At 41.2% G+C, this 26,333-nt stretch overlaps 1 protein-coding gene across 2 annotated transcripts in view; it reads right to left on the reverse strand.

The window, feature by feature from the left end:
* Window positions 1-226: 226 nt before the first annotated feature.
* The window catches only part of LOC130362412 (alcohol dehydrogenase 1-like), a 66,926-nt gene continuing 40,819 nt past the window's right edge, over window positions 227-26,333 (reverse strand). The window contains exons 6-9 of one of the 2 annotated variants that reach the window (XM_056566848.1): window positions 6,554-6,814; window positions 6,323-6,458; window positions 4,474-4,612; window positions 227-1,893 (exon numbers count right to left, since the gene is read on the reverse strand). In XM_056566848.1, the coding sequence (XP_056422823.1) occupies window positions 1,869-1,893; window positions 4,474-4,612; window positions 6,323-6,458; window positions 6,554-6,814 (561 nt within the window). In that variant the 3' untranslated portion in view covers window positions 227-1,868. The remainder of the gene's footprint in view (window positions 1,894-4,473; window positions 4,613-6,322; window positions 6,459-6,553; window positions 6,815-26,333) is intronic. The other variant, XM_056566837.1, reaches the window with a different exon arrangement.

Consider the following 26,333-nt stretch of genomic DNA (forward strand, 5'->3'; position numbering starts at 1 on the left):
GGGAAGATTCTATATTTGCACAAAATGTATCAAAGGACATGCACAACTTTAGTAAATCTTGAGCAAGAGTGTAAATTAGACAGCAGTCTAAAGGTGTAGATCTGTGTCTACAATAGACAAATAATGATACATGTCCCCAATTGAGTTTATAAATGAAAATGACAGGAGGATCGTTTTTACCCCATTTCAGTTTGGCTTAAAAAGTATTTATGGCAAATCTGTGTTTATTGGTTTTTCGAAACAAAAACAAAAAAAAAAGAAACAGCAAATGTGCAAACTGGCAATGGACTGAATAGATCTACAAAGTCAACATGTCCCTCACAATATTTAAAAGAAAAGGAGACAAGGGAGAGAAAAGGGGAAAACTGCCACAGTATATAGAAAAGAAAAAAGGGAAAAGAAGAAGACAAGGACATACAGTAGACAATGACAATGACGAACATGGGGAGAGGAGACACAGGTAAACAAGTGGGAGGGAGGGGGAGGGGACACAGGTTAAGACAAGCTGGGAGGGATAAAAAGGTATGGAAAAAATAAACCAAAGCCTCTCAAGTGAGCCAACGGGATAACTCTGGTGATTCCATGAAAAAGTAATTTATTTATTTATTTAGATCAATTGCTATATAGTAGATACATTATTAAATGATCACATTTTCAACAAACTTTACAAATGAATAAAAGAAATGTTGTAATATATCTTATCTAAGAAAACGATTCCTTTTTCTTCACTTCAGGCTTTTTTATTCAACCCCACCTCTACTCGTCATTCACTGTAGTAAGATGATCTATATGAGTGATCTATAAAGTATAAGGTTTCATTTTTCCCATAGAAGTCAATAGAGAGGACAGGAGAAAGGGAGTTAGTTAGACAGAGGCAGCTGTAAGTTGTAATAAGTGACCGCAGTTCTTCATTCACAGCTTACACTGCTCTGTAATGTCCTTCATGCTGCTGCTTCTGAGGGTGTGGCATAGAGTTAGGGGAGTAGGATGCCCTTGTCTGTGTGCAGTGTATGGGAGACAATAGAGCAGATAGATTAGGGTCTTATTAAAGATAAATGATGCACAATGGGTTGTCAAGCAATAAATGCTGCAGTCATGATCTACATGCACAGACAAAATGGAAATCATTGGTTTCACTTACTACAATGTAGAGGTTCTGGTACTACATATTGATGACCTGCACTCTGAGAAAATATTCATTTGTGCTAGCTATCCTGGGAACAGACGGAAAGTGCAAATTCAGTATGTAAATTAAAGAAACTATGGGCCTCATTTATCAAAACTGTCTATAAAACTGTTTCCACTGAAAACCAATCAGAGCTCAACCTTCATTTCTTAAATGCCTTTGGTAAGATCAAAGCTGTGTATTGGCTGGTTGTTGGGAGTAACAAATACACATTTTCTTTTAGACATGATAAATCTGCAACAATTATGTGGAGCTGCATAAGTACCTAAATAGAATATGATGTGGAAAACAAATGTTTTCAAATCAACTGGTGTCAGAAAGTTAAACATATGTAAATTACTTCTATTTCAAAATCTGAAGCCTTCCAGTACTTATCTGCTGTATATTACAGACTGGAAAGAACTACACAAATCTCTCTGTAGTATACAGCAGCTGATAACCCTTCCAATACTTAAGATTTTAAATAGAAGTAATTTACAAATCTGTTTAAATTTCTGACACCATTTGAAAAAAAAAAAAAATTCCACTGGAGTTCCCCTTTAAGATGCAGTACACACTGACCATAACCTTTCAGTTATGTAATAGTAAGCAATAAAAGTTTCTTGCGATAAATGAATATTGGATCTTGCAAGCTGACAATATTAGGGATTTCTTCCTTAGATGACGTCCAGGACTGGGCTCTTCACATAGTCAACACTGTACGGATACTAGAAAGAAAATACATTGGTTACAGACATCTATGGGACATTGAGTAGAAAACAATCTATATCTATTTTTCTACCTTATAGTCCCTAGATAACCCATGATGTACATGTATGGCATGGCTGCCTTGTACTTAATGCAACATACATATATACATATTATTTATATTCCTGCAGTGCAGTGAGTGTATGAAGCGAGCGGCCAACATCAGTGATCACAGTTTATGTTGGTCTGATATCAGCTGCAGAAGATCTCATCACCTCCTAATCGGCCTCCCTGAAGTGTGCCTGCGGGGTCCAATTATTTCCAATGCCCTGCGAAGCCCTCTTTAGGCAGTCCGTGCTGGTCTCGTGGCAATCTGCTAAAAGTCTCTTAGGCAGACTCTTCTAGCACATAGTATTCTTCATATTAGCAATCTAATAATTGCTTCTAATAGTCCCCTATGATGTCTAAAAAGTGTAAATAAAATCTGTACGGTGAACAGCATATATTACAAACTATATCAGAGTCCAAAATTGCAGATTTTTTGGTGAGAAAAATAATGGAATATAAAACAAACACACACACACACACACACACACACACACTAAAAGCTACAGATCTCAATGTTAAAAAATAGCTCTTACAGCCCCCAAACAGTGAATAATAAAAACGTTATAGGGGTCAGAATAGGGTAATTTTAACCCCTTAAGGACCAGGACCATTTTATTTTTGCATTTTTGTTTTTCCTCCTCGCCTTCTAAGAATCATAACTCTTATATTTCCATGTACAGACCCATATAAAAGGGCTTGTTTTTTTGCGTCACCAATTGTACTTTGTAATTACATCTCTTATTTTACCATAAAATGTACGGTGCAACCAAACAAATATTTATGTGGGGAAATTGAAAAGAAAACCGCAATTTAGCAAATTTTGGAAGGTTTTGTTTTCACGCTGTACACTTTCCGGTAAAAATTACATATTTTCTTTCTGTGGGTCAATATGATTAAAATGATACCCATGTAATATGCATTTCTATAATGGTACCGCAAAAAAAAAATTCTCAAACCATTTTAACAAAATTTGTATGTTTGAACTTGCCCTATTTTGACCACCTTTAACTTTCTAATTTTTTCCGTATATGGGGCAGTATGAGGGCTCATTTTTTGCGCCATGATCAGTAGTTTTTATCACTACCACTTTTGCTTAGGTTTTACTTTTAATACATTTTTTTTTATAAATTTTTAATAAATTTTTTTGGGAATAAAATGTGACAAAAAAGCAGCAATTTTTGACTTTTTTTTAAGTTTACGCCGTTCACCGTATGGGAAAATTCACAATATATTTTAATAGTTCAGACTTTTACGCCCACAGCGATACCAAATATTTGTGTCTTAATTATTTTTTGTACGCTTTTTTGGGGGTAAAATTGGAAAAACTGACGTTTTACTTTTTTATTGGGGGAGGGGATTTTTAAATTTTTTTTACTCTATTTTACTTTTGTAACTTTTTTTTTAACACTTTAAAAGTCCCCATAGGGGACTATTTATAGCAATCATTTGATTGCTAATACTGTTCAGTGCTATGGGTAGGACATAGCACTGATCAGTATTATCGGTCATCTTCTGCTCTGGTCTGCTCGATCTCAGACCAGAGCAGAAGACCCCGGGAGACGGCCGGAGACAGGTGAGGGTACCTCTAGCTGCCATGCTGGATGATCGGATCCCCGCGGCAGCACTGCGGGCGATCCGATCATCTACTCAAAGTACCGCCCTGCCGCAGATGCAGTGATCTGTATTGATCACGGCATCTGAGGGGTTAATGGCTGACATCCACGCGATCGCAGATGTCCGCCATTACCGGCGGGTCCTTGGCTGCTGATAGCAGCCGGGATCGGCTGCGCATGATGAGATCACCGCTCCGGTGCTCGCGATCATGACGGCATGTAAACGTACGTCATGGTGCGTTAAGTACCATGGCACCTTGACATACATTTACATCCATTGTCGTTAAGGGGTTAAGCATACTTATCTTGTAAAAAAAAAAAAAAATAATTCAGTAAGTAAGTATTGTTTTTATTGTTTTAAATAATACTTTAATAGGGTGCCAATTGAGATCAGTCTCTGGCCTCTGAGCCTCCACGTAATTATACCAAACAAAGATGCAGCAGCACCCCAGACTGTGGTTAAATGTTGTGTCTTTATTTAACCACAGTCTGGAGTGCTGCTGTGCCTTTGTATGGTCTATCCATCTAGCAAAAATAAGGGGAGAGCAGCACACCTAAGAACAGAATGCTTGTTGATGAAGGTAGTCTATGGGACCTCGGTCCTGGGTCCAATAGTGTAGATACAAATAGAGGCGACTGCAGTACACAAAAGTAGAAAAAGTAGTGTAGCTTTAATCCAACTAAAAAAAGTACAACGTTTCTTTGGTTTCCCACCACCATTTACAAGTCTTGAAAATGGTGGTGTGAGACCAGAGAAACACTGTACCTTTTTAGCTGGATTAAAGCTACACTAGTTTTTGTTATTTTGGTGTGCTGCAGTCGCCTGTATTTTTATCTATCTATCTTTCATTCTAGGTTACTGTAAGACCTAAAGCTCACCTCTCTCCTTTGCGCAGAAGTTCAAATCCTTCATTGATCTTCTGAAATGGTAATTTGTGTGTTATCAGCCCATCAAAGTCAAATTTCTTATTCATATAATCAGACACAAGTTTTGGGACATCATCTTTACTCTTCCAACCTGTCCAAAAAAAAATTATTTGTTTTACTATTAGGTATAATAGTTACGTGTCTACAATTTACATGTCTTTTGTATTGATGTGAGCCACTGTGAAAATAGATTAAATTTATGTTTCAGCAACATTGTAGACACTTTGCTCAAGAATATTGGTGACTTTTCGCAACACAAATAGCATGGCAGTTGCAAACTGACGACAGATGTCTGGAGAATGTCGATTGGACCACAACATGATATAATCCAGCCAAGGGAGTGTATCCTGTCAACAGTGTTGCTCAGTTTCTATCCTTTTGGATGCTGCATTCCTAACCACTATCTGCCCCTGTGGGATGGTTCATACCCATAAGTCTCCTTCTCTTGTAACTGCCCATGACGCTGTAAGTTCTCTGTATGTTGGCCCTTGCCGACATCCATGACGTAGGCTTCTTTGTATGTCAACATTAGCTGCCTCCCATGAAGTGGTTGTTCGTGCATATTGATGGCACAGTGGATGGTAGGATTGACATGGGGAGCTATTTTATTATTGGTTGTGGGGCCCACGTGCTATAAACACCTGATGCCAGTATATGTGTATGTGTGGCAATGATGATAAATGCACGCCTGTTTGGTATTCTCTCCTGATTAAATTGCATCCATATAAATTATAGACATAGGGGGAGATTTATCAACACATGTCCAGAGGAAAAGTTGCTGTGTTGCCCATAGCAACCAAACAGATCGCTTCTTTCATTTTTCACAGGCCTTTTTAAAAAAGAAAGAAGCAATCTGATTGGTTGCTATGGGCAACTCAGCAACTGTTCCTCTGGACAGGTTTTGATAAATCTCCTCCATAGTTTGTTCATACACACTACACCCCTGAGAAGGTGCCTAGCACAACGGAACGTGTGGAGTCTCTGTTGGAGCTTAGTATATACACTGTTTAGATTTAATATAGCCTGTGGTTTTTCATAATTTGTCTAACAATTCAGGAAATCAGAGTAAATATCGAATGATGGGTGGGATTATACAGTCAGGGGATGTGTATTAGACCAGTGTTTCCCAACCCAGTCCTCAAGGGACACCAACATTCCGGGTTTTTTCAGTTACTCCATTGGAATAGAACAGGGAAAAATGTAAATCCTGGACTGTTTGTGTGCCTTGAGGACTGGGTTGGGAAACACTGTATTAGACATATACGCCCCTCATTTTAAAACATTTTCACCCCTTGACTGTATAATCCGGAACACCTGATATTAATTCCTATTTTTAAAATGTTCACGCCCTTCTGACTGATTCCGAATTTGTCTGACAAGCTATCATTCATAAGATACAGAATGATCTCTCAAGAAACTCTAAACTGTAAAATCTCATTTTGTGGGGGTTGGCCACACCTACTTTTTAAAGGGGTACTCTGGCCCTAGACCTCTTCTCCCCAATCCAATGGATAGGGGATAAGATGTCTGATCGTGGGGGTCCCTTGCATTGAGGGGGCGGGGTGTGACATCACAAGGGGGCAGAGCTGTGATGTCACGATACTCCTACCCCTGTATCGTGATTCATCAGACACAGAGCGATCTTTGCTCTTGAGGCTGATGACAAGTGGGTGCTGCAGGAGAGATTGCAAGGGTCCCCAGCGGCTGGACCCCCTGCGATCAGACATCTTATCTACGGCCGAAGTACCTCTTTAAAGACCCAACATAGGCCAGTCTTTACATAGCGACAGGGTTAAATTACCTCCAAAAAGCGCTCCAGTCAGAACACGCCCAGTTAGTAGCAACAATGGATCAAATGTTATAGTAGCATCTGAAGGAGCTACACCTACAATCACAGCTTTTCCAGCGCCAAAGTGACTGGATAAGAGAGCAGATATCTAAGAGAAAAACAAACATAAACATATGACTTATAGTGCTATGGTGCCATTTCTTATTGTATTTATAGTATTAAATTGTTTGGTCATGAATTTACCATAACTCCAGTATTTCCAATGACCTCAAAGGCATAGTCCACTCCGTCATCAGTCATCCCTGCCAACACTTCATGGATAGGACGGTCATAATCCTTTGGGTTGATACATTCAGTGGCTCCAAACTCTTTGGCTTTTTCAAATTTGTCACTGTTTATATCAATTGCAATAATCCTGGAGGCTCCTGCTACTTTACATCCAATTATGACCGACAAGCCAACTCCTCCCAAACCAAATACTGCACAGGTAGAGCCGGGTTTAACCTGTATAAAGTAAAACAGTAGAACAATTGCAACGACTAGTAGTGTGTACATGTCACAAGTCAATAGGAAAAAAAAAATAAAATACGAACTTTCAAAAAAAAAAGTGTAAAAACTTCTAGGGTCACCTAGGAATGTGTTTTAGTAGTTTTGAAGTGGTTTTAAGTCTAAGTTAATGTCAAAGTTATGTCAACATGATGTAACCCTTGATACCTAATAAAAATAAGGTGCATAAATTATCCCTGGTTGTTGGCAGATGCCTGCTGGTGTTAAAAGTCCCACGAAGGTATTGGAAGACTCAATGGCTTTTTTCAAGAGTTCCAAAAACTATCATTTTATGGGAGTAGTAACAGGATTGGTGTCCAAAAATAAATAGCTTTTGTATGAAAAGCCGAAAAAAAAAAAATACTCTTTTTTGGGGGATCATGGGTTGTGTATGTGTAGAACTGTGATCGTAGCGGTGGTATTAAAGGTGGTGGACTGGTGGGAGTTGTAGTAGCTAATTGACAGCAAGCAGTGGCGGACTGGTGGAAGTCATAGTGGCCAGCAGACAGCAGAGAATGGTAGACTGGTGGGTGTAGTAGCCAGCAAACAGCAGGTAGTGGTGGGAGTGAAGTAGGCAGTAGACAGCAGGGGTGGTGGCAGTAATGTAATCAGTGGCATCTGGCACAGGAGGTTTAAATTCCTCAGTGAGCCTTTCAGGCTGAGCACTCTTTCTGAAGCTACACTGGAGGATGAACAAGACAGAACACCCTTAGCAAACAGAGCAAGATCTGGTTGTTCAGTTTATGGGGTTGACAATTCATGTCAGGGTGAAATTTTGGATTCAAATACTTTGTCATCATGCACTCCAATGTGCAGATGCTGAAAATCATGCTCCAAAAATGGTCTGTCTGCTGCATTAAGAAGTCTACACTGCTTTGCACTGTTGGTACAGGCGGTCCAACATGTAGTGTTTCACCGTGTTGGAACATCGCAAATGAGGAGGGGTTGAGGAAGACCATTTTGACATTTTAGATCAAGGAGGGCATATTTAAAACCATAAGAACAACTAAATTGAAGGCAAATTTCCCTGCACATAGCCAGCACATCCTTGAGACTGCCACAATTTTTCAAAAAAAGTTTAACGACAAGATTTAGCACATGTAGAAAAAAAATCACACTGCACATGATTTGCATTTAAAAATTCTTCTTTTTAGTAATAAACCATCCGGTTATTTCTTAGTAATATTACAAAGATATTCACCCAAAGTGCTCACTGAATAGCGCGACAGTCCATTTGGTCTCCGGTTTATATTTCACCCTTTTCCAGGCCTTCCAGAGTCCATGAGGTTCACCTTCCTCTCACGGACTCTGGAAGGCCCGGAAAAGGGTGAAATATAAACCAGAGACCAAATGGACTGTCGCGCTATTCAGTGAGCACTTTGGGTGAATATCTATGTAATATTACTAAGAAATAACCGGATGGTTTATTACTAAAAAGAAGAAATTTTATGTGCAGTGGGATTTTTTCTATATGTCTGAACACGGACTGAGCCTCCGTTCATTAAGTCGCATGATATACCCAATGTGCAGATATATGGTACTATCATTTAGCACATGTGCCATACAGGAAGAGTGCGTCATGCCACCTAGATGTATCGCTTTTACAATGTTTGTCATTATCCGTGACTACGTTTCTCAATGTCAGATTATGAGTAGAGAACCAGTGTAAAACTTCCTGTTGCTGGCAGGGCAGCAACTTCTCTGTTGTCTGGCTTTTATCGCCCAGGCTTAGCAGCCTGGCTGAATTTTAATTTTGCTATGCTTTTCCCTGGGGGGGCGGGGGATGCAATATGAGGACCTGGATGAGGAGGAGGAGGATAGGCGGCAGGTGTCAGAAGTTGAACCGCATTGGCGCAACCGTGGAGGTTTCATTACTATTTCCTGGACTTGTTGCAGTGGAGCCTTTTTCTGCAGGATGTTGACCCAGTGAGCAATATAAGACATTTATTGGCCCTTTGCACTGTGCTGTACACAGATAACTGCAGGGAGTGTCCCACCCTCTCTACCTTATGATCGTCCACTCCACTCTGCATGAGCTTCTGATCATGAGCTCGTTGCTCCCCTCATCATAGCCACCATGTCGCCTTACTGTATCCCCACCACCAATCCCACTAGTGCTATGCTTGGCCACTGCTTCTTCCTCCTCGAACACACATTTCAAAGATTGACTATCCTCACACAACTCCTCCTCATGACTGATGCTATCCTTATGCTTAACACTGGGGAGGAAAGCAAAAACAGAAATGGCTCAACGTCATATCGTCAGGCGGCAATCCTTCCTCCTCCTCCTGAGAGGACCTTGAACAAGTCAACCAGTCCACAAGGACCGTACTATTTTCGAAATCACACAATCCCTGAAAGACAATTAGAACTTTCGCTTGCTGATGCAGCTACTATCTGTACTGGTACTGCCATTAACATGCTTATTGGCAGAGGACATAGCAGGGGTGCTCTGTCATCTATCCCATCCAAAAATTCCTTTAGAGAATATTAGAGGTTTAGGGGTTATTTTTATGTTTTTGTGGTGATTTGTCACTCACCTGCTAGCTAACTTTCACCCTCAATGCTTTAAACTGCGTAATTATGTTAAACCCAGGTAGAAATAATATGTTTGATAAACCCAGAAAATACATGTAACTGAGCATTAGATGGCTATTTCGCGGTCACTCTCGTTGCTTTTAACTGTGTAGTTATCCTAAACCTAGGTAGAAATACTATATGTTTGATTAAACACAAAACACATGTTACTTGTCCTTAGATGGTTATGCCCTGTTCAATCTGAATGCTTTCAACTGCGTAGTTACATTAAACCCAGAATTTACACATTATGGAACCTTAGATGGCTGTTCCACATTTACAACACTTTTAAAACATATTTATGCTAAAATACAGGTAAGCCCGCTGTTTTTCTAAGTTTGTAGGTAATGCAGGTAATAGCTTGTAAAGTTTTTATAGGCTTGTTCACTTCTGGCTGGGATTTGTAGTGCACCAACTGGACACAGTACTGCAAGTGACAGGAAGTCATTGTCTGAGATCAGCCCACTGAACAATGTTTTGCTCTGCTTGTATTGTGAAAGCTTTTATAGGCTTGTTCACTGCTGGCTTGGGATTCTTAGTACACCAACTAAACAAAGTACTGCAAGTGACAGCAGGGCACTGAGGTCAGCCCACAGATTAATGCTTTGCTCAGCTTGCTTTAGAATTTTATAGGATTTTTAAAGGCTCTCTGGGATCAGTAGTTCTTGCTCTCTCTACAAAATGGCAGCCTCTAAAACCCATCCCTGTATTGTGTCCTATTGGCCTGGGAGCTGTATAAACACAAATGCAAGCAATGTTTGGATAACCTGCAAGGTATGCTGGGATACCCTGACGTCTCAGTGTTCCCAGTGCTTCCTCCTTTCATTCAGGAACCAAAACGCCATGTGTTCCTCATCCTCTTTGCTATTATTACAGCGATATTCATATTTATTACAATTTTTTTGTAACAAGTCTGGCAAAACCCCTCCCCTTTTTAAATAAATTATAAATAATTATGTAAACAAAAATGAACATATATATTTAGTATAATCATGCGTCAAAGTCTCCAAATTATTAAAATAAAATGTTAAATGAGTCCAGACAGTCAATAGCGTAAAAGGTAAAAAAAAAAAAAAAAATTGGTATAATATATATGCACATATATACACCAAAGTCCAGAATTGATGATTTTTGGTCACTTCATAAATCAGAAAAAAACATAATATAATAGAAAGTGATCAAAAAGTCCCATTGAACCAAAAATTGTACTGAAAAAAAAACTACAGATCATGGCTCAAAAAATAAAAAATGAGCTTTCATATAGCCCTGTAGACAGAAAAATGAGTTATAGGGGTCAATTTAAAAGGAAAAAAAAAAATAAAAAAAACATTTTCTAACAAAATTTTTTATTTTTAAAGTAGTAAAATAAAACTAAATCTATATAAATTGGGTATCATTGTAATCATATGGACCTACAGAATATATATAGCATTTTACCAAAAAGTACACAGCATTGAAACAAAGCCCTCTCAAAAGTTACTATATTGCTTTTTTCCCCAAAAAAATTCTCTTTTTGTTTCACTGTAGATTTTGAGGTACAATGAGTGATGTCATTACGATGTACAATTGGCATAGCAAAAACCAACCATCATATGATTCTGTAGGTGGAAATTGAAAGGGTTATGGCTATTTAAATGGCTATTTCATATAGCCATCCCCCTCTTTTCATATCCAATACCCCCATTTCATACAGCCATTCACCGCATTTCAAATTCACAAAAGTCGCCTCTATAAATTGCAATCGTGCATTTTTCCATAATTGTGCAGCTCTACTTTAGAGGATAAAAATGGAATACGTAGTAGTATCAAAAATTCTGCCACTACTCTACCCTAGCATAAGCATCTGGTCTTCTAGATTGTCTTAGTACCCTCTGACTGCATGATGTTTGTGCTGTCTGAGAAGGTCTCCTTAGAGACTAGTCTGTCTCCTGGCACCTTAGTTTCAGGTAACTGTGTATATCTAGCCTGTGTCTCACATAAGGCTTCTGGTGCCCGCTGTCCTTGTCCTCACAGGACTAGGCCTTATATTATTCCTCTGATGCAACCAATAATACGGGTTCTTTGTTGGGAATACAACAGCATGTGCCATACAGAGTATTGTGTATTAACATCACTTGACCAGTAGATGGCACTGTACACTAAGGTTGTCAGTTGTGTAAATCTGTAAAAACTTGTTGGTTTTCTCTCTCCTTATACCAAGATGGCTGCTGTTACAGTTATCTAAAGTGTTTTTCTATGTTTGCAAGTTAATCCACACAAGTAAACTAAGTTCTGCCTCATCACAAGCTGCTAGTAACCAACAGGTTATGTGCCCAGCTCCAGACACTAGAAAACGGAAAACTACATGCAAGTGCTGCATCTAAGATCCCACCACATCGTGTGTGAGGAAACAAGAGCTGCATCCAATTCACTGAAAGATGACAAGTGCTTCATGATATGAAGTTTACAATAGCAAAGCTCAACAATACCAACTACGGCTATGGAAGTTTAAGCTTGAAATGCTGTCATCCAAAGATTACTTGTGGCAGATAAGGTTGGAAAAAGGGCAGGAAATTGGTGAACATATAAAAAGCTATGCTAGAAAACGTGGACCAGCTAGGTGCAATAGAAATGAAAGACAATCATGTAGTAGTATTACTGCTATACAGCCTTCCAGAATCATACAATGCCCTTAAAAATGCTCTAGACACTAGACTGGAAGCTGAACTGACGCTAGAATATGTTAAGGGAAAATTATTTGATGAATACAGCAGATTATGAGAGAATGAGAAAGTAAGAGAATGAGAGATCAGAGGCAGCTCTGAAAGTGCATGCAGGCATAAGACAAAGCAAAGAAACTAGGGCATGTTTCGCTGCAAAAAAGGCTGGTCACCCGGAAAAGAACTGTTCAATCTGGAAAGCTGAGCAGCGAAGACAGGAGCCACCCACAAGAGAAAGAGCTAAAGCAGCCATGAAAGAAAAAGTGCATGATGGAGTGGTACTTTTAAAGGGACTCCGAATAATACCTCACACATTGATTCAAGGGCAACAAGTCATGACCAGTGATGACACATTCATTACAGAAATAGATTTTAGTGTAAAAGACAAAGTCTTCCTAGCAAATAGGAAAAGTATTTCAGCGGAAGGCAATGGTCAGGGGTTTCTGAACTGCAAACTACCATCAGGGGGCAAGCAAGGCATCCTTATAAAGAATGTTCTATATGTTCCAAGCCTAGAAGGAAGCCTATCAGTTAAAACCCTTGCAAACAATGGACTCCCTGTCCTGTTCAGAGGTAATGAATGCACAATTCAAAATGGAAAGAAAATTCTAGCAAGAGGAAGGTTAAATGAACATATGTACAACCTCGTCACTGAAAATGAGAAGGCTAAAGCAGCAACACATAACCCACATGACAAGTGTTTCCACCTGTGGCATAGAAGATTAGGGCATCGAAACCCAGAAGCTATAAAAAGGACCTTGCAAAGAGAGGTCTATCGGAAGACATGGAAATATTGTCCTGCCACACGCTCAGCAAGAGCACGTGCTGCATTAAAGCAAAGGCCACCCAAACCTCTCTTCCACAGACCAGTCGGAGAAAAATCACTAAACCCAGACACCCAAACACAGAAAACGTGTTACCCAACAATGATTTTTACTGCACAGCAATTGGAAAATTGCTATACATCACTGCAATGACAAGACCAGACATCGCTGTAGCAATTGGAATACTTTGCAGGAAAGTCGCAACACTGTGTCAACATGACTGGAACACAATAAAGAGGGTAATGCAGTACCTAAAGGGAACAAGTCAGATGAAGCTGTAACTTCCAGCATCATCAAACCCAATACTGATTGGATATGTGGACGCCGATTGGGCTGGAGACACCACTGACCGCAAATCTACAAGGGGTTATATCTTCCAGTATGGACAAGGAACCATAAGCTGATCTAGTCAGAAACAAGTGACTGTTTCACTCTCTTCAACGGAAGCAGAGTATATAGCAGCAGCACATGCATGTCAGGAAGCCATCTGGATTTGTCAACTTCTACTTGACATGGGACTGAATACGTCACAACTAGAGAGAAGCGAAGTTACAGAAATTCGATTAATCACGAACCTCGTGGCTCGGCGGTTGCTAACTTTAGCCTGCATAAATTAGTTCAGCTTTCAGGTGCTCCGGTGGGCTGGAAAAGATGGATACAGTCCTAGGAGAGTCTCGACTTACTGTAACTTCGCTCCTCTCTAGTCACAACCCACACCCATCTTTGAAGACAATCAGGGATGCATAAATCTTACACACTGAGAAGATTAACCCAAGAACCAAGCACATTGATGTAAAATATCATCTGCTCAGGGACATGCAAGAACAATGAGTTCTTGACATCCAGTATTGTCCATCGGAGGAAATTACTGCAGATGCACTCCCCAAACATTTGGCAAGGGAAAGTCATTGTTTTCTACAAAAAAAAAGACTAAATGTTGTATAATCATGCACATGCCGTTGAGAAGGGGTGTTGGGAATACAACAGCATGTACCATATACAGTATTGTGTATTAAAGTGTACCTCTCATCAAAAAAACTTTTGATATATTATAGATTAATGTATGCAGAATAACTTTACAATTGCATGTTATTAAAAAATATGTTTCTTTCTATTTAATTTTCCACTTTGAAGAAATGACCACTAGGGGTCTCCCTACCAGTCCTGGCAGCAAGCATTTCAGACTCATGCTGGAGTCCTAAACACTACGAGCTGCCAGTCTGCTGTGTTCACAAAGGAGAACACTCAGAGCTGCCAGCCTGCTTTTGTTCACAGCCTGTTTGGCTGTGAACAAAGCAGGCTGGCAGCTCTGAGTGTTTAGGACTCCAGCATGAGTCAGAAATGCTTGCTGACAGGACTGATTGGGAAAAATACAATAGAAAGAAGCATATTTTTCATTAACATGCTATTGGAAAGTTATTCAACATTCATTAATCTAAAATATATCAAAAGTTTATTTGATGAGAGGTACCCTTTAAAATCAATTGACCAGTAGATGGCACAGTACACTAAGGTTGTCAGTTGTGCAAATCTGTAAAAACTTTTTGGTTTTCTCTCTCTCGTTCTCCTTATACCAAGATGGCTGCTGTTACAGTTAGCTAAAGTGTTTTTCTATGTTTGCAATTTAATCCACACAAGTAAACCAAGTTCTGCCTCATCACAAGCTGCTAGTGTCTTCTCTAATACATAACCAACATTCTTTTGTTATGTTTTCTGCCACCTCTAGTGATTTAATCTGTCCCCAGCATGGTGGAGCTGTGGCAAGTGGAAGATGCTACGCTACTGCTACTCACTCAGGTGAGATGGTGGATTCACAATGCAATTCACAAACTTAGCTTGGAGTTTTGTGCTGATCAATGAAGACCCATTTCTTAGCAAGGTGTCTGACTGCTGCATTTTTTATGGCTATTGCTGGACGCGATAGTGATTTTTCAGTATGCTGCTGCTGTAAACAGATGAGGTATGGTCTGTGGACAGCAATGAGGTCTACGTGTATATCAGCATCTTGTAAGGGAATGTGTAGGACCCAATCTGACACCTATGATCATCAGTAGGGCTGCTAGTTACATAGTTACATAGTTACATAGTTAGTACGGTCGAAAAAAGACATATGTCCATCAAGTTCAACCAGGGAATTAAGGGGTAGGGGTGTGGCGCGATATTGGGGAAGGGATGGGATTTTATATTTCTTCATAAGCATTAATGTTATTTTGTTCCATAAATGTATCTAATCCTGTTTTAAAGCTGTTAATTGTTCCTACTGTGACCAGTTCCTGAGGTAGTTCTTACATTGTTTTGCGTCTTCATTCTTAGAGACTTGTTTATAGAGTTGCTATGTTGCATTGGCATTTGTAGTGGCCCTCTGTTACTAAGAGTGTTAGGTTTTTACTAGTATGAAATGTTTCTGATTTGCAGGATTCCTCTCTACTTACTATGGGAATTCACAGATTAACAAGTTGGGAAAAGTTTCTGACCAGCATTTTCTATGTGGAAATTTCCAGCAATTTATTCACAGGATTTTCAGTCAATTCAATAGTAAATAGGTCGGGGTGTGAAACCACGCCCCCTTTCAGGCTGATCATGCCCACTTTGTGACAGGCCATGTCCCTCTCTGGCTTTTCACCAATGTCAGGTTTGTCGGATTTCCCTGGCGCACACTGGTGCAGACTGGCTCAGACATGTCTCAGACACTGTGCGCCAAAATAATCTGACAAAAACTAGTCTGTTTTAGCTTAGTAAATGAGGCCCATTGTGTACATAGGCTATAATGCAATAGCATTTGGCAGCTTTTTATCAGAGTGACTGTTCTCAGTTGGCACAGTGGGGGATATTTTTCAAAGCTGTCTATTCCCCGCATCAATATAGACCAAACTACAGAGGGTTAGGCTGGTCTATTGTGCGCCTAATTTATCAAAAGGCGCACGGCTGTTGCACAGACTTCAAATTCTGTGCACAGACTTCGTGATCTATGCTTTAGAGTCTAAAGTTTAGACTGTATTTAAACCTGCTCCAGCATGGTCTGACATTTCGGTGTACTTTCAGCCGATGAGACTTGTCGCTGAAAAGTCGCTTTTGATAAATTCAGAACCAATGCATTTCCATCTAAAATAGACTAGCATGCATCATGTTCTAAAAATCCTCTAGAGCAAAAATGGCAGAAAAGTCGCACATATTTAGACCAAAAAAACAGTTTAAATCCTTTGATTAATCTCCCCCAATGAGTTTCAACTAGTTCTTCTACCATTTCATATGCTGAAAAACCTAGGATAGCCCATGTATTTTGTAGCACACCGCTATGGTATTAACAAGTAGCAACTTCTATTATTTCTACATCTGAATATTAGCTTTTCCAGACCCCTCTTCCTATACCCCTGTCCACAGACCTTTCTCCTAGAGACCCCTTTTTTCCACAGATCCCTCTCCTCCTGACCCCTGTCCAAAGACCCCTTTCCTCCAGACACCTTATTGACTTAACCCATTAAGGACCAAGGGCGCTCAGGTATGCCTTTGCTCCCTGGTACTTAAGGACCAAGGGCGTACCTGTACGCCCGTGGGAATTTCGGTCCCTGACGCGTGCCGGGCGGGGACCGGACAGGGTGACTGCTGATATCTATCAGCAGGCACCCCGCACAAATGCCCAGGGGGGGGGGGGGGGTCATCAGACCCCCCCCCGTCTGCGATCGGCGCAAATCGCAAGTGAATTCACACTTGCAATTTGCGCCGATTTCGGGTCATACGGGTCTATGGTGACTCTGTGACCCGGAAAATAAGGGGGATCGCGGTTGTCCAAGACACCCACAATCCCCCTGAAGGCATAGGAGTGAGGTGCCACCCCTCCTATCCCTCCTATTGGTGGTCTAGACGCGACCACCAATAGCAGATCGGGGGCAGGGGGGCTTTACTTTCGGTTTCCCCGTTCTGCCCACCCACAATAGGCGGGGCAGAACGGTGAAACGACAGAGGACTGGCGCCGAAGATCCACTTACCCCACGGGCGAGGCTGCGGGCGACGATCGGTGGAGGAGATCGGAGTCCGGCGATGTCGGGCGGCAGGCTCCCTGGATCCTCCCTGGATTCGCCGCAGCGCATACTCCTAGCTGTAAGCTTACTGTAAACCGCCGCCAGTGAGAATGTACCCTAAAAACACTACACTACACTACCACATAATAAAGGGTAAAACACTACATATACACCCCCTTACACTGTCCCCCCAATAAAAATGAAAAATGTATTGTACGGCAGTGTTTCCAAAACGGAGCCTCCAGCTGTTGCAAAACAACAACTCCCAGCATTTCCGGACAGCCACTGACTGTCCAGGCATGCTGGGAGTTTAACAACAGCTGGAGGCACCCTGTTTGGGAATCACTGGCGTAGAATACCCCTATGTCCACCCCTATGCAATCCCTAATCTAGTCCTCAAATGCGCATGGCGCTCTCTCACTTCAGAGCCCTGTCGTATTTCAAGGTAACAGTTTAGTGCCACATATGGGGTATTCCCGTATGCACTACAAATTTTGTGGGCTTTTTCTCCTTTTACCCCTTATGAAAAATATAAGTAGGGGTCTACACCAGCCTGTTAGTGTAAAATTTCATTTTTTTTTCACTGACATGCTGGTGTTGCCCCATACTTTATTTTCACACGAGGTAAAAGGGAAAAAAAAAGACCCCCAAAATTTGTTACACAATTTCTCCTGAGTACGGAAATACCCCATATGTGGGCATAAAATGCTCGGGGGGGGGGCGCACAACAAGGCTCAGGAGTGAGTGCACCATGTACATTTGAGGCCTAAATTGGTGATTTGCATAGGGGTGGCTGATTTTACAGTGGTTCTGACATAAAAGCAAAAAAATAAATACTGACATGTGACCCTATTTTGGAACGTAACTAGGGGTATAGTGAGCCTTAACACCCCACAGGTGTTTGACGAATTTTCATTAAAGTTGGATGGGAAAATGAAAAAAAAAAAAATCTCTCACTAAAATGCTGGTGTTACCCTAAATTTTTAATTTTCACAAGGGAAAATAGGAAAAAAGCCCCCCAAAATTTGTAGCCCCATTTCTTCTAAGAACATACCCCATATGTGGATGTAAAGTCCTCTGTGGGCGAACTACAATGCTCAGAAGAGAAGGAGCGCCATTGGGATTTTGAAGAGAAAATTTGTCCGGAATTGAAGGCCACATGTGTTTGCAAAGCCCCCATGGTACCAGAACAGTGGACCACCCCAACATGTGACCCCATTTTGGAAACTACACCCCTCACATAATGTAATAAGGGGTACAGTGAGCATTTACGCCCCACAGGGGGCTGACAGATTTTTGGAACAGTGGTCTGTGAAAATGAAAAATTTAATTTTTCATTTGCTCAGCCCACTGTTCCAAAGATCTGTCAAACGCCAGTGGGGTGTAAATGCTCACTGCACCCCTTATTAAATTCTGTGAGGGGTGTAGTTTCCAAAATGGGGTCACATATGGGGGGGTCCACTGTTCTAGCACCACGGGGGGCTTTGTAAACGCACATGGCCCCTTAATTCCATTCCAAACAAATTCACTCTTCAAAAGCTCAATGGCGCTCCTTCTCCTCGCATTGTAGTTCGACCACAGAGCACTTGACATCCACACATGGGGTATGTCCATACTCAGAAGAAATGGAGTTACACATTTTGGGGGTAATTTTCCCCTATTACCCCATGTAAAAATTTAAAATTTTGGGGGGGAAAATGCATTTTTGTGAAAAAAATTTTTTTTTAAATTTACACATCCAACTTTAACAAAAAGTCGTTAAATACCTGTGAGGTGTTAAGGCTCACTGTACCCCTTGTTAAGTTCCTTGAGGGGTGTAGTTTCCAAAATAGTATGCCATGTGGGTATTTTTGCTGTTCTGGCACCATAGGGGCTACTTAAATGCGACATGCCCCCCCAAAACCATTTCAGCAAAATTTGCTTTCCAAAAGCCAAATGTGACGACTCCTCTTCTGAGCATTGTAGTTTGCCCGCAGAGCATGGGGTATTTCCATGCTCAGAAGAGATGGGGTTACAAGTTTTTTGGGGGCATTTTCTCCCATTACCCTTTATAAAAATGGTAAATTTGGGGAAAAAACTACACTTTAGTGAAACATTTTTTTTTTCATTCACACATCCAACTTTAACGAAAAGTCGTCAAACACCTGTGGGGTTTAAAGGCTCACTGGACCCCTTGTTACGTGCCTTAAGGCATGTAGTTTCCAAAATGGTATGCCATGTGGGGTTTTTTCTGCTGTTCTGGTACCATAGGGGCTTCCATTTCAGCAAAATTCACTTTCCAAAATCCCATTGTCGCTCTTTCCCTTCAGAGCCCTCTACTGTGCCTGCCGAACACTTGACATACACATGAGGTACCGTATATACTCGAGTATAGGCCGAGTTTTTCAGCACGATTTTTCGTGCTGAAAACACCCCCCTCGGCTTATACTCGAGTGAACTCCCCCACCCGCAGTGGTCTTCAACCTGCGGACCTCCAGAGGTTTCAAAACTACAACTCCCAGCAAGCCCGGGCAGCCATCGGCTGTCCGGGCTTGCTGGGAGTTGTAGTTTTGAAACCTCCGGAGGTCCGCAGGTTGAAGACCACTGCGGCCTTCAACATCATCCAGCCCCCTCTCACCCCCTTTAGTTCTGAGTACTCACCTCCGCTCGGCGCTGGTCCGGTCCTGCAGGACTGTCCGGTGAGGAGGTGGTCCGGTGGGATACTGGTTCCGGGCTGCTATCTTCACCGGGGAGGCCTCTTCTAAGCGCTTCGGGCCCGGCCTCAGAATAGTCACGTTGCCGTGACAACGACGCATAGGTGCGTTCATTGCCAACGTAATTCTGCGTCATTGTCAAGGCAACGCCTCTATTCCGGGCCGGAAGCGCGGAGAAGAGGCGCCCCCGGTGAAGATAGCAGCCCGGACCACCTCCTCACCGGACAGCCCTGCAGGACCGGACCAGCGCAGAGCGGAGGTGAGTACTCAGAACTAAAGGGGGGTGAGAGGGGGCTGGATGATGTTGAAGGCCGCAGTGGTCTTCAACCTGCGGACCTCCGGAGGTTTCAAAACTACAACTCCCAGCAAGCCCGGACAGCCGATGGCTGCCCGGGCTTGCTGGGAGTTGTAGTTTTGAAACCTCTGGAGGTCCGCAGGTTGAAGACCACTGAGGGCGAATGATGAGAAGAGGATGATGAAGGGGGGGTGTGGGGATGATGAAGGGGGGTGGGAATGATGAAGGGGGGATGTGCGGGATGATAAGGGGATGATGAAGGGGGGATGTGCGGGATGATAAGGGGATGATGAAGGGGGGATGTGTGGGATGATAAGGGGATGATGAAGGGGGGATGTGCGGGATGATAAGGGGATGATGAAGGGGGGATGTGCGGGATGATAAGGGGATGATGAAGGAGGGATGTGTGGGATGATGACAAGGGGATGATGAAGGGGGGATGTGTGGGATGATGACAAGGGGATGATGAAGGGGGGATGTGTGGGATGATAAGGGGATGATGAAGGGGGGATGTGTGGGATGATAAGAGGATGATGAAGGGGGGGGGATGTGTGGGATGATGACAAGGGGATGATGATGAGGATGTTAATGACGGGTCTGGATGATGACAGGGGGGGATGAGGTATTTCCCACCCTAGGCTTATACTCGAGTCAATAACTTTTCCTGGGATTTTGGGTTGAAATTAGGGGTCTCGGCTTATACTCGAGTATATACGGTATTTCCTTACTCGAGAGAAATTGGGTTACAAATTTTCAGAGGATTTTTCTCCTTTTACCCCTTCTGAAAATTCAAAAACTGGGTCTACAAGAACATGCGAGTGTAAAAAATGAAGATTTTGAATTTTCTCCTTCACTTTGCTGCTATTCCTGTGAAACACCTAAAGGGTTAACACACTTACTGAATGTCATTTTGAATACTTTGAGGGGTGCAGTTTTTATAATGGGGTCATTGTGGGGTATTTCTAATAAGAAAGCCCTTCAAATCCACTTCAAACCTGAACTGGTCCATGAAAAATTCAGATTTTGAAAATGTTGTGAAAAATTGGAAAATTGCTGCTGAGCTTTGAAGCCCTCTGATGTCTTCTAAAAGTAAAAATATGTTAACTTTATGATGTAAACAAAGTAGACATATTGTATTTGTGAATCAAAATATGTTTTTTAGAACGTCTATTATAATGCAAAATTTTCATAAAATTTTGGAGTTTTTCGCTAAGAAACGATGCAAGTATTGACAAAATTTTACCACTAACATAAAGTAGAATATGTCATGAAAAAAAACAATCTCTGAATGAGAATGATAGGTAAAAGCAACCCAGAGTTATTAATGCTTAAAGTGAAAGTGGTCAGATGTGCAAAAAACGTTCTGGTCCTACAGTGAAAATTGGCTTGGTCCTTAAGGGGTTAAAGGGGTTCTCCACTATAAGGCGATTTTAGTACATACCCGACAGACAGTAATGGACATGCTTAGGAAGGATCCGCGCTTGTCTTGGGGCTAAATAGCTATTTTGTGAGATTACCATAACACTGTGGCTAGCTTTTTGTGAACTTGTATTTCCTGTTTGACTTTTCTTTTCTTGACTACAAATCCCACAATCCCATTTTCCTCCCTCCCACACATCAGCCACCCCACCCATTGAAACAAAAGACATGTGTTTTTTTTAAATCAGGGTGCCTACAGCTGTTGCATTAGTTGCAGATTGATCTCTCTCCCACCAAGCAATCCCTCCACCCATTGAAACAGACAGGCTCCCTGTCATCAGCTGACTAGTGAGTCAGGTCTAAGCCGCATTGCAACCTGGGAAAAATCTGAGACAACAGTCATTTTGTATGCTGTTAAAAAATAAATAGTGGGGTGAAAAATCACAGAAGAATTGTGAGAAAACCGTCACACACAGGTACAGACACTATATTATGAACTACACTAACTATACACCCTCTTTAGCATAGTCAAATAAAAAAAAATTCCTGCAATACACCTTTAATGGTGCCTACACAGGCTGTAGAAAGTACCTTGTCCTGACCTAATTTACATAGCCTGCCAAGATCACCGTCTTCTGATTTCATCGCTCCTCAGCAATACCTGTAATGAGGTGCCTAAAGCTAAATTTTGACCCTTCCCCTTTCCTCCCTCCCTTTTATTGACCCCACTCACATAGCCACACCCACTTCTATCTCCCAGATTTGTGGGGGTTCCCACGCCCCTGATATTAGGCATCAGATGTGCTGTAACTGTTATATCTCGCCCTGTGCTGTATAACAGTAATATAAAAGAGTGTTGGTGAAACTAATCTCCTATGGTGCCAAGGGCATACGCTCTCTCACAGTGAGGATGCCTTGGTAGAACAAGGGAGGATTAGTATGGTTTGGAAACAGATTTCCCTGTGTTAGATCTTTCTGTTCTAGAACTAGTCTCGACCTGCTGTCAGTGCCTGCTCATTTCCTACACTGACCTTCTCGGCAGCTGTGTGTGATAAGGACACATGGGAACAAGCACATCAGGCTACACTGCCCACTTCTGTGAGAAGAAAATAAAAAATTCAAAGAGAGTGTATAAGTATCAATCATATGTTTATAAAAGAGAGTCTTGAGATGGCATCTACAGTACATACATTTACTGAAAAAGCCAAAACATTGGCACGGATGGACCACAAACAACATTTATTAGACACAGAATAAGTGATATATGTATAATCGCTGATGGTTTAACTGAACACAGTGGTAGAGCCTGTCAATCAAGCCTATGGAGGCAATGTGGATATTGCGTTCCAGCAATAAAAAAATAGGGACTTTATCTAGGCGCTTCCCGCCCAATTGGAAATCGTAGGAACAACCAGTTACTTTTAAAACATGGTTATTTTTATTCTGTGCAACATAAAAGTTTCGAGACCTAGGACGGTCTCTTCATCAGGCATCATGCAAACAAATGACAATGTGATCTTAAAAAGACCGGGAAGACTGTACCACCGGGTCAGGGGTCATCGGACGTCACACACAGAAAGTAAATAAATCAATAAATATGCAGACGATACAAAAGTTGGCTCAAAACCCTAAACCATAAATGGGGACTTCACTGGTATTGAGATCGCTGTCTGAGCGGTGTGAAAAAGTGCTTTTTGCAGCGCTGGGTGTACTCGATCCAGAGCCCGCGCTGTTAGGTCCCTGTTGTAAGGATCCAAAATGAGGCTGTGACCAGCCGTGACCGTTCCCTCGTATTGAAAGAAACTCAGATCAAGGCAGTAAACGGTCATAAACACACAAGCGTAGTAAAGTTGCTACGGCAGGTTGTAACCCGGGAGATCTTCTCTTGCAGAGTATGCTAATCGGAATATATATGATGATTAAATAGAATAAAACATTATAAAGTGTAGAACAGATACAAATAATTATAAATGAATCGCTACGCTGGGGTATACAGTTTGAGTTGTTGGCCGACCATTATCTGTTGGGAATATTCACAATAGTAGGTATTGCTGTTATTAGAGGAATTGCTATAACAGAATATGTTACATTGACTTTGATGAAGTATTTTATACAAAATGGAGTGTTTATTATAGAATGGTTTCCACCTCATTAAGGCCTCTAGGCGAGATGGTTCCCAGCTTGTACATCCAATACACTTCCTTCTTCTTTAGTATATCAAATCAATTGGTAGCTTCCTCAGGGACATGGTCTATAGGCATAACCCTATAAATATTCTTCTGTTCCGGATGCAGTGCTTGGAGACTCCATGCAAGAGGAAATTTATTCCTCACATTTTATCTATGTTTGCTAAGTCTGTTCCTAAGAGGTTGGATGGTCCTACCCACATTCTGTAGTCCACACATACATTCCAATAGATAGACTACGTATGAGGACTGACAAGATAGCCTATGTTTAAGTGGGAAAATTTCTCCAGTGCTATTTGACATGAACTCCAATTTTTTATTGACTATTTCTTTGCAGCATAGACAGCGCTTCATGTTACAGCTATAGGAGCCGGGAGTTAATTTGTTTTTATTCTGTGTGAATTCATGTTGTTTTATTATACTTGGTGCTAAAATATTTTTTCAGAGTGGGGGCCCTGCGATAGATCACAGCTGGTTTAATGGGTAGAACTGATTTTAAGGCACAGTCGTTCTGTAGAATATTCCAATGCTTATTTAGTATGTCTTTGATGTTCTTGGCAGTTCTAGAGAAGGTAGTGATGAAATTAAGTTTCTGTCCAACATCATCCTCTCTGGTTGGTTTAGTTTCAAGACAGTCACTCTGTTTTAAATCTTTTATCCTGATATAGGCATCCCTAATGATAGCCTCAGGGTAGTTTTTCTCTTTGAAACGATCAGAGAGTATTTTAGCTTGGCTCCGAAAGGTGCTGTCTGAAGTACAATTCTTCCTAATGTGCTTATATTGTCCATAGGGCCCATTTTTGAGCCATGGTTTGTAGTGTGCACTGTTGAACTCTAAATAGCTGTTAACATCCACCGATTTAAAGTGGGTGGATGCAACAAAGTTTGCTTCAGTGTGTCCAATGCATAGATCCAGAAAGGTGATTTCTTCTGCACTATGTTCCAGCGTGAATTGAATTCCCCACCGGTATTTAACAGCTATTTAGAGTTCAACAGTGCACACTATGGGATGCCTATATCAGGATAAAAGATTTAAAACAGAGTGACTGTCTTGAAACTAAACCAACCAGAGAGGATGATGTTGGTCAGAAACTTAATTTCATCACTACCTTCTCTAGAACTGCCAAGAACACCAAAGACATACTAAATAAGCATTGGCATATTCTACAGAACGACTCTGCCTTAAAATCAGTTCTACCCATTAAACCAGCCGTGATCTATCGCAGGGCCCCCACTCTGAAAAATATTTTAGCACCAAGTATAATGAAACAAAATAAATTCACACAGAATAAAAACAAATTAACTCCTGGCTCCTATAGCTGTAACATGAAGCGCTGTCTATGCTGCAAAGAAATAATCAATAAAAAATTGGAGTTCATGTCAAATAGCACTGGAGAAATTTTCCCACTTAAACATAGGCTATCTTGTCAGTCCTCATACGTAGTCTATCTATTGGAATGTATGTGTGGACTACAGTATGTGGGTAGGACCATCCAACCTCTTAGGAACAGACTTAACAAACAGATAAAATGTGAGGAATAAATTCCTCTTACATGGAGTCTCCAAGCACTGCACAATAGTGCATCCGGAACAGAAGAATATTTATAGGGTTATCCCTATAGACCATGTCCCTGAGGAAGCTACCAATCGATTTGATATACTAAAGAAGAAGGAAGTGTTCTGGATGTACAAGCTGGGAACCATCCCGCCTAGAGGCCTTAATGAGGTAGTGGAAACCATTCTATAATAAACACTCCATTTTGTATAAAATACTTAATCAAAGTCAATGTAACATATTTTGTTATTGCAATTCCTCTAATAACAGCAATACCTACTATTGTGAATATTCCTAACAGATAATGGTCGGCCAACAACTCCAAAACTGTATACCCCAGCGTAGCGATTCATTTATAATTATTTGTATCTGTTCTACACTTTATAATGTTTTATTCTATTTAATCATCATATATATTACGATTAGCATAATTCTACTCGCTAAACACAAGTTAACATGCTTCGGAGACCAGATAGACACTTACCATACCAGAGAAGATCTCCTGGGTTACAAGCTGCCGTAGCAACTTTACTACGCTCGTGTGTTTACGGACGTTTACTGCCTTGATCTGAGTTTCATTCATTACGATGGAACGGTCACGGCCGGTCACAGCCTCATTTTGGATCCTTACAACAGGGACCTAACAGCGCGGGCTCTGGATCGCGTACACCCAGCGCTGCAAAAAGCACTTTTTCACACCGCTCAGTCAGCGATCTCAATACCAATGAACGCATTCGGTATGGCCACTTTATTAGGTATACTTTTCTCTCCTTCTCCTTTTTGTAACATACAGTACATGTTTGTCACAATTAATTTTATCTTTTTTTTTTTTTATAGAAAACCCATGTTTTTATTAAGTCCCCATTTATGGTTTAGGGTTTAGAGCCAACTTTTGTATCGTCTGCATATTTATTGATTTATTTACTTTCTGTGTGTGACGTCCGATGACCCCTGACCCGGTGGTACAGTCTTCCCGGTCTTTTTAAGATCACATTGTCATTTGTTTGCATGATGCCTGATGAAGAGACCGTCCTAGGTCTCGAAACTTTTATGTTGCACAGAATAAAAATAACCATGTTTTAAAAGTAACTGGTTGTTCCTACGATTTCCAATTGGAGGGGAAGCGCCTAGATAAAGTCCCTATTTTTTATTGCTGGAACGCAATATCCACATTGCCTACATAAGTTATGGTTTGACAACCGTCACCCAA

Source organism: Hyla sarda, chromosome 1 (genome assembly GCF_029499605.1).
Source record: "Hyla sarda isolate aHylSar1 chromosome 1, aHylSar1.hap1, whole genome shotgun sequence".
Lineage (NCBI taxonomy): Eukaryota > Metazoa > Chordata > Amphibia > Anura > Hylidae > Hyla > Hyla sarda.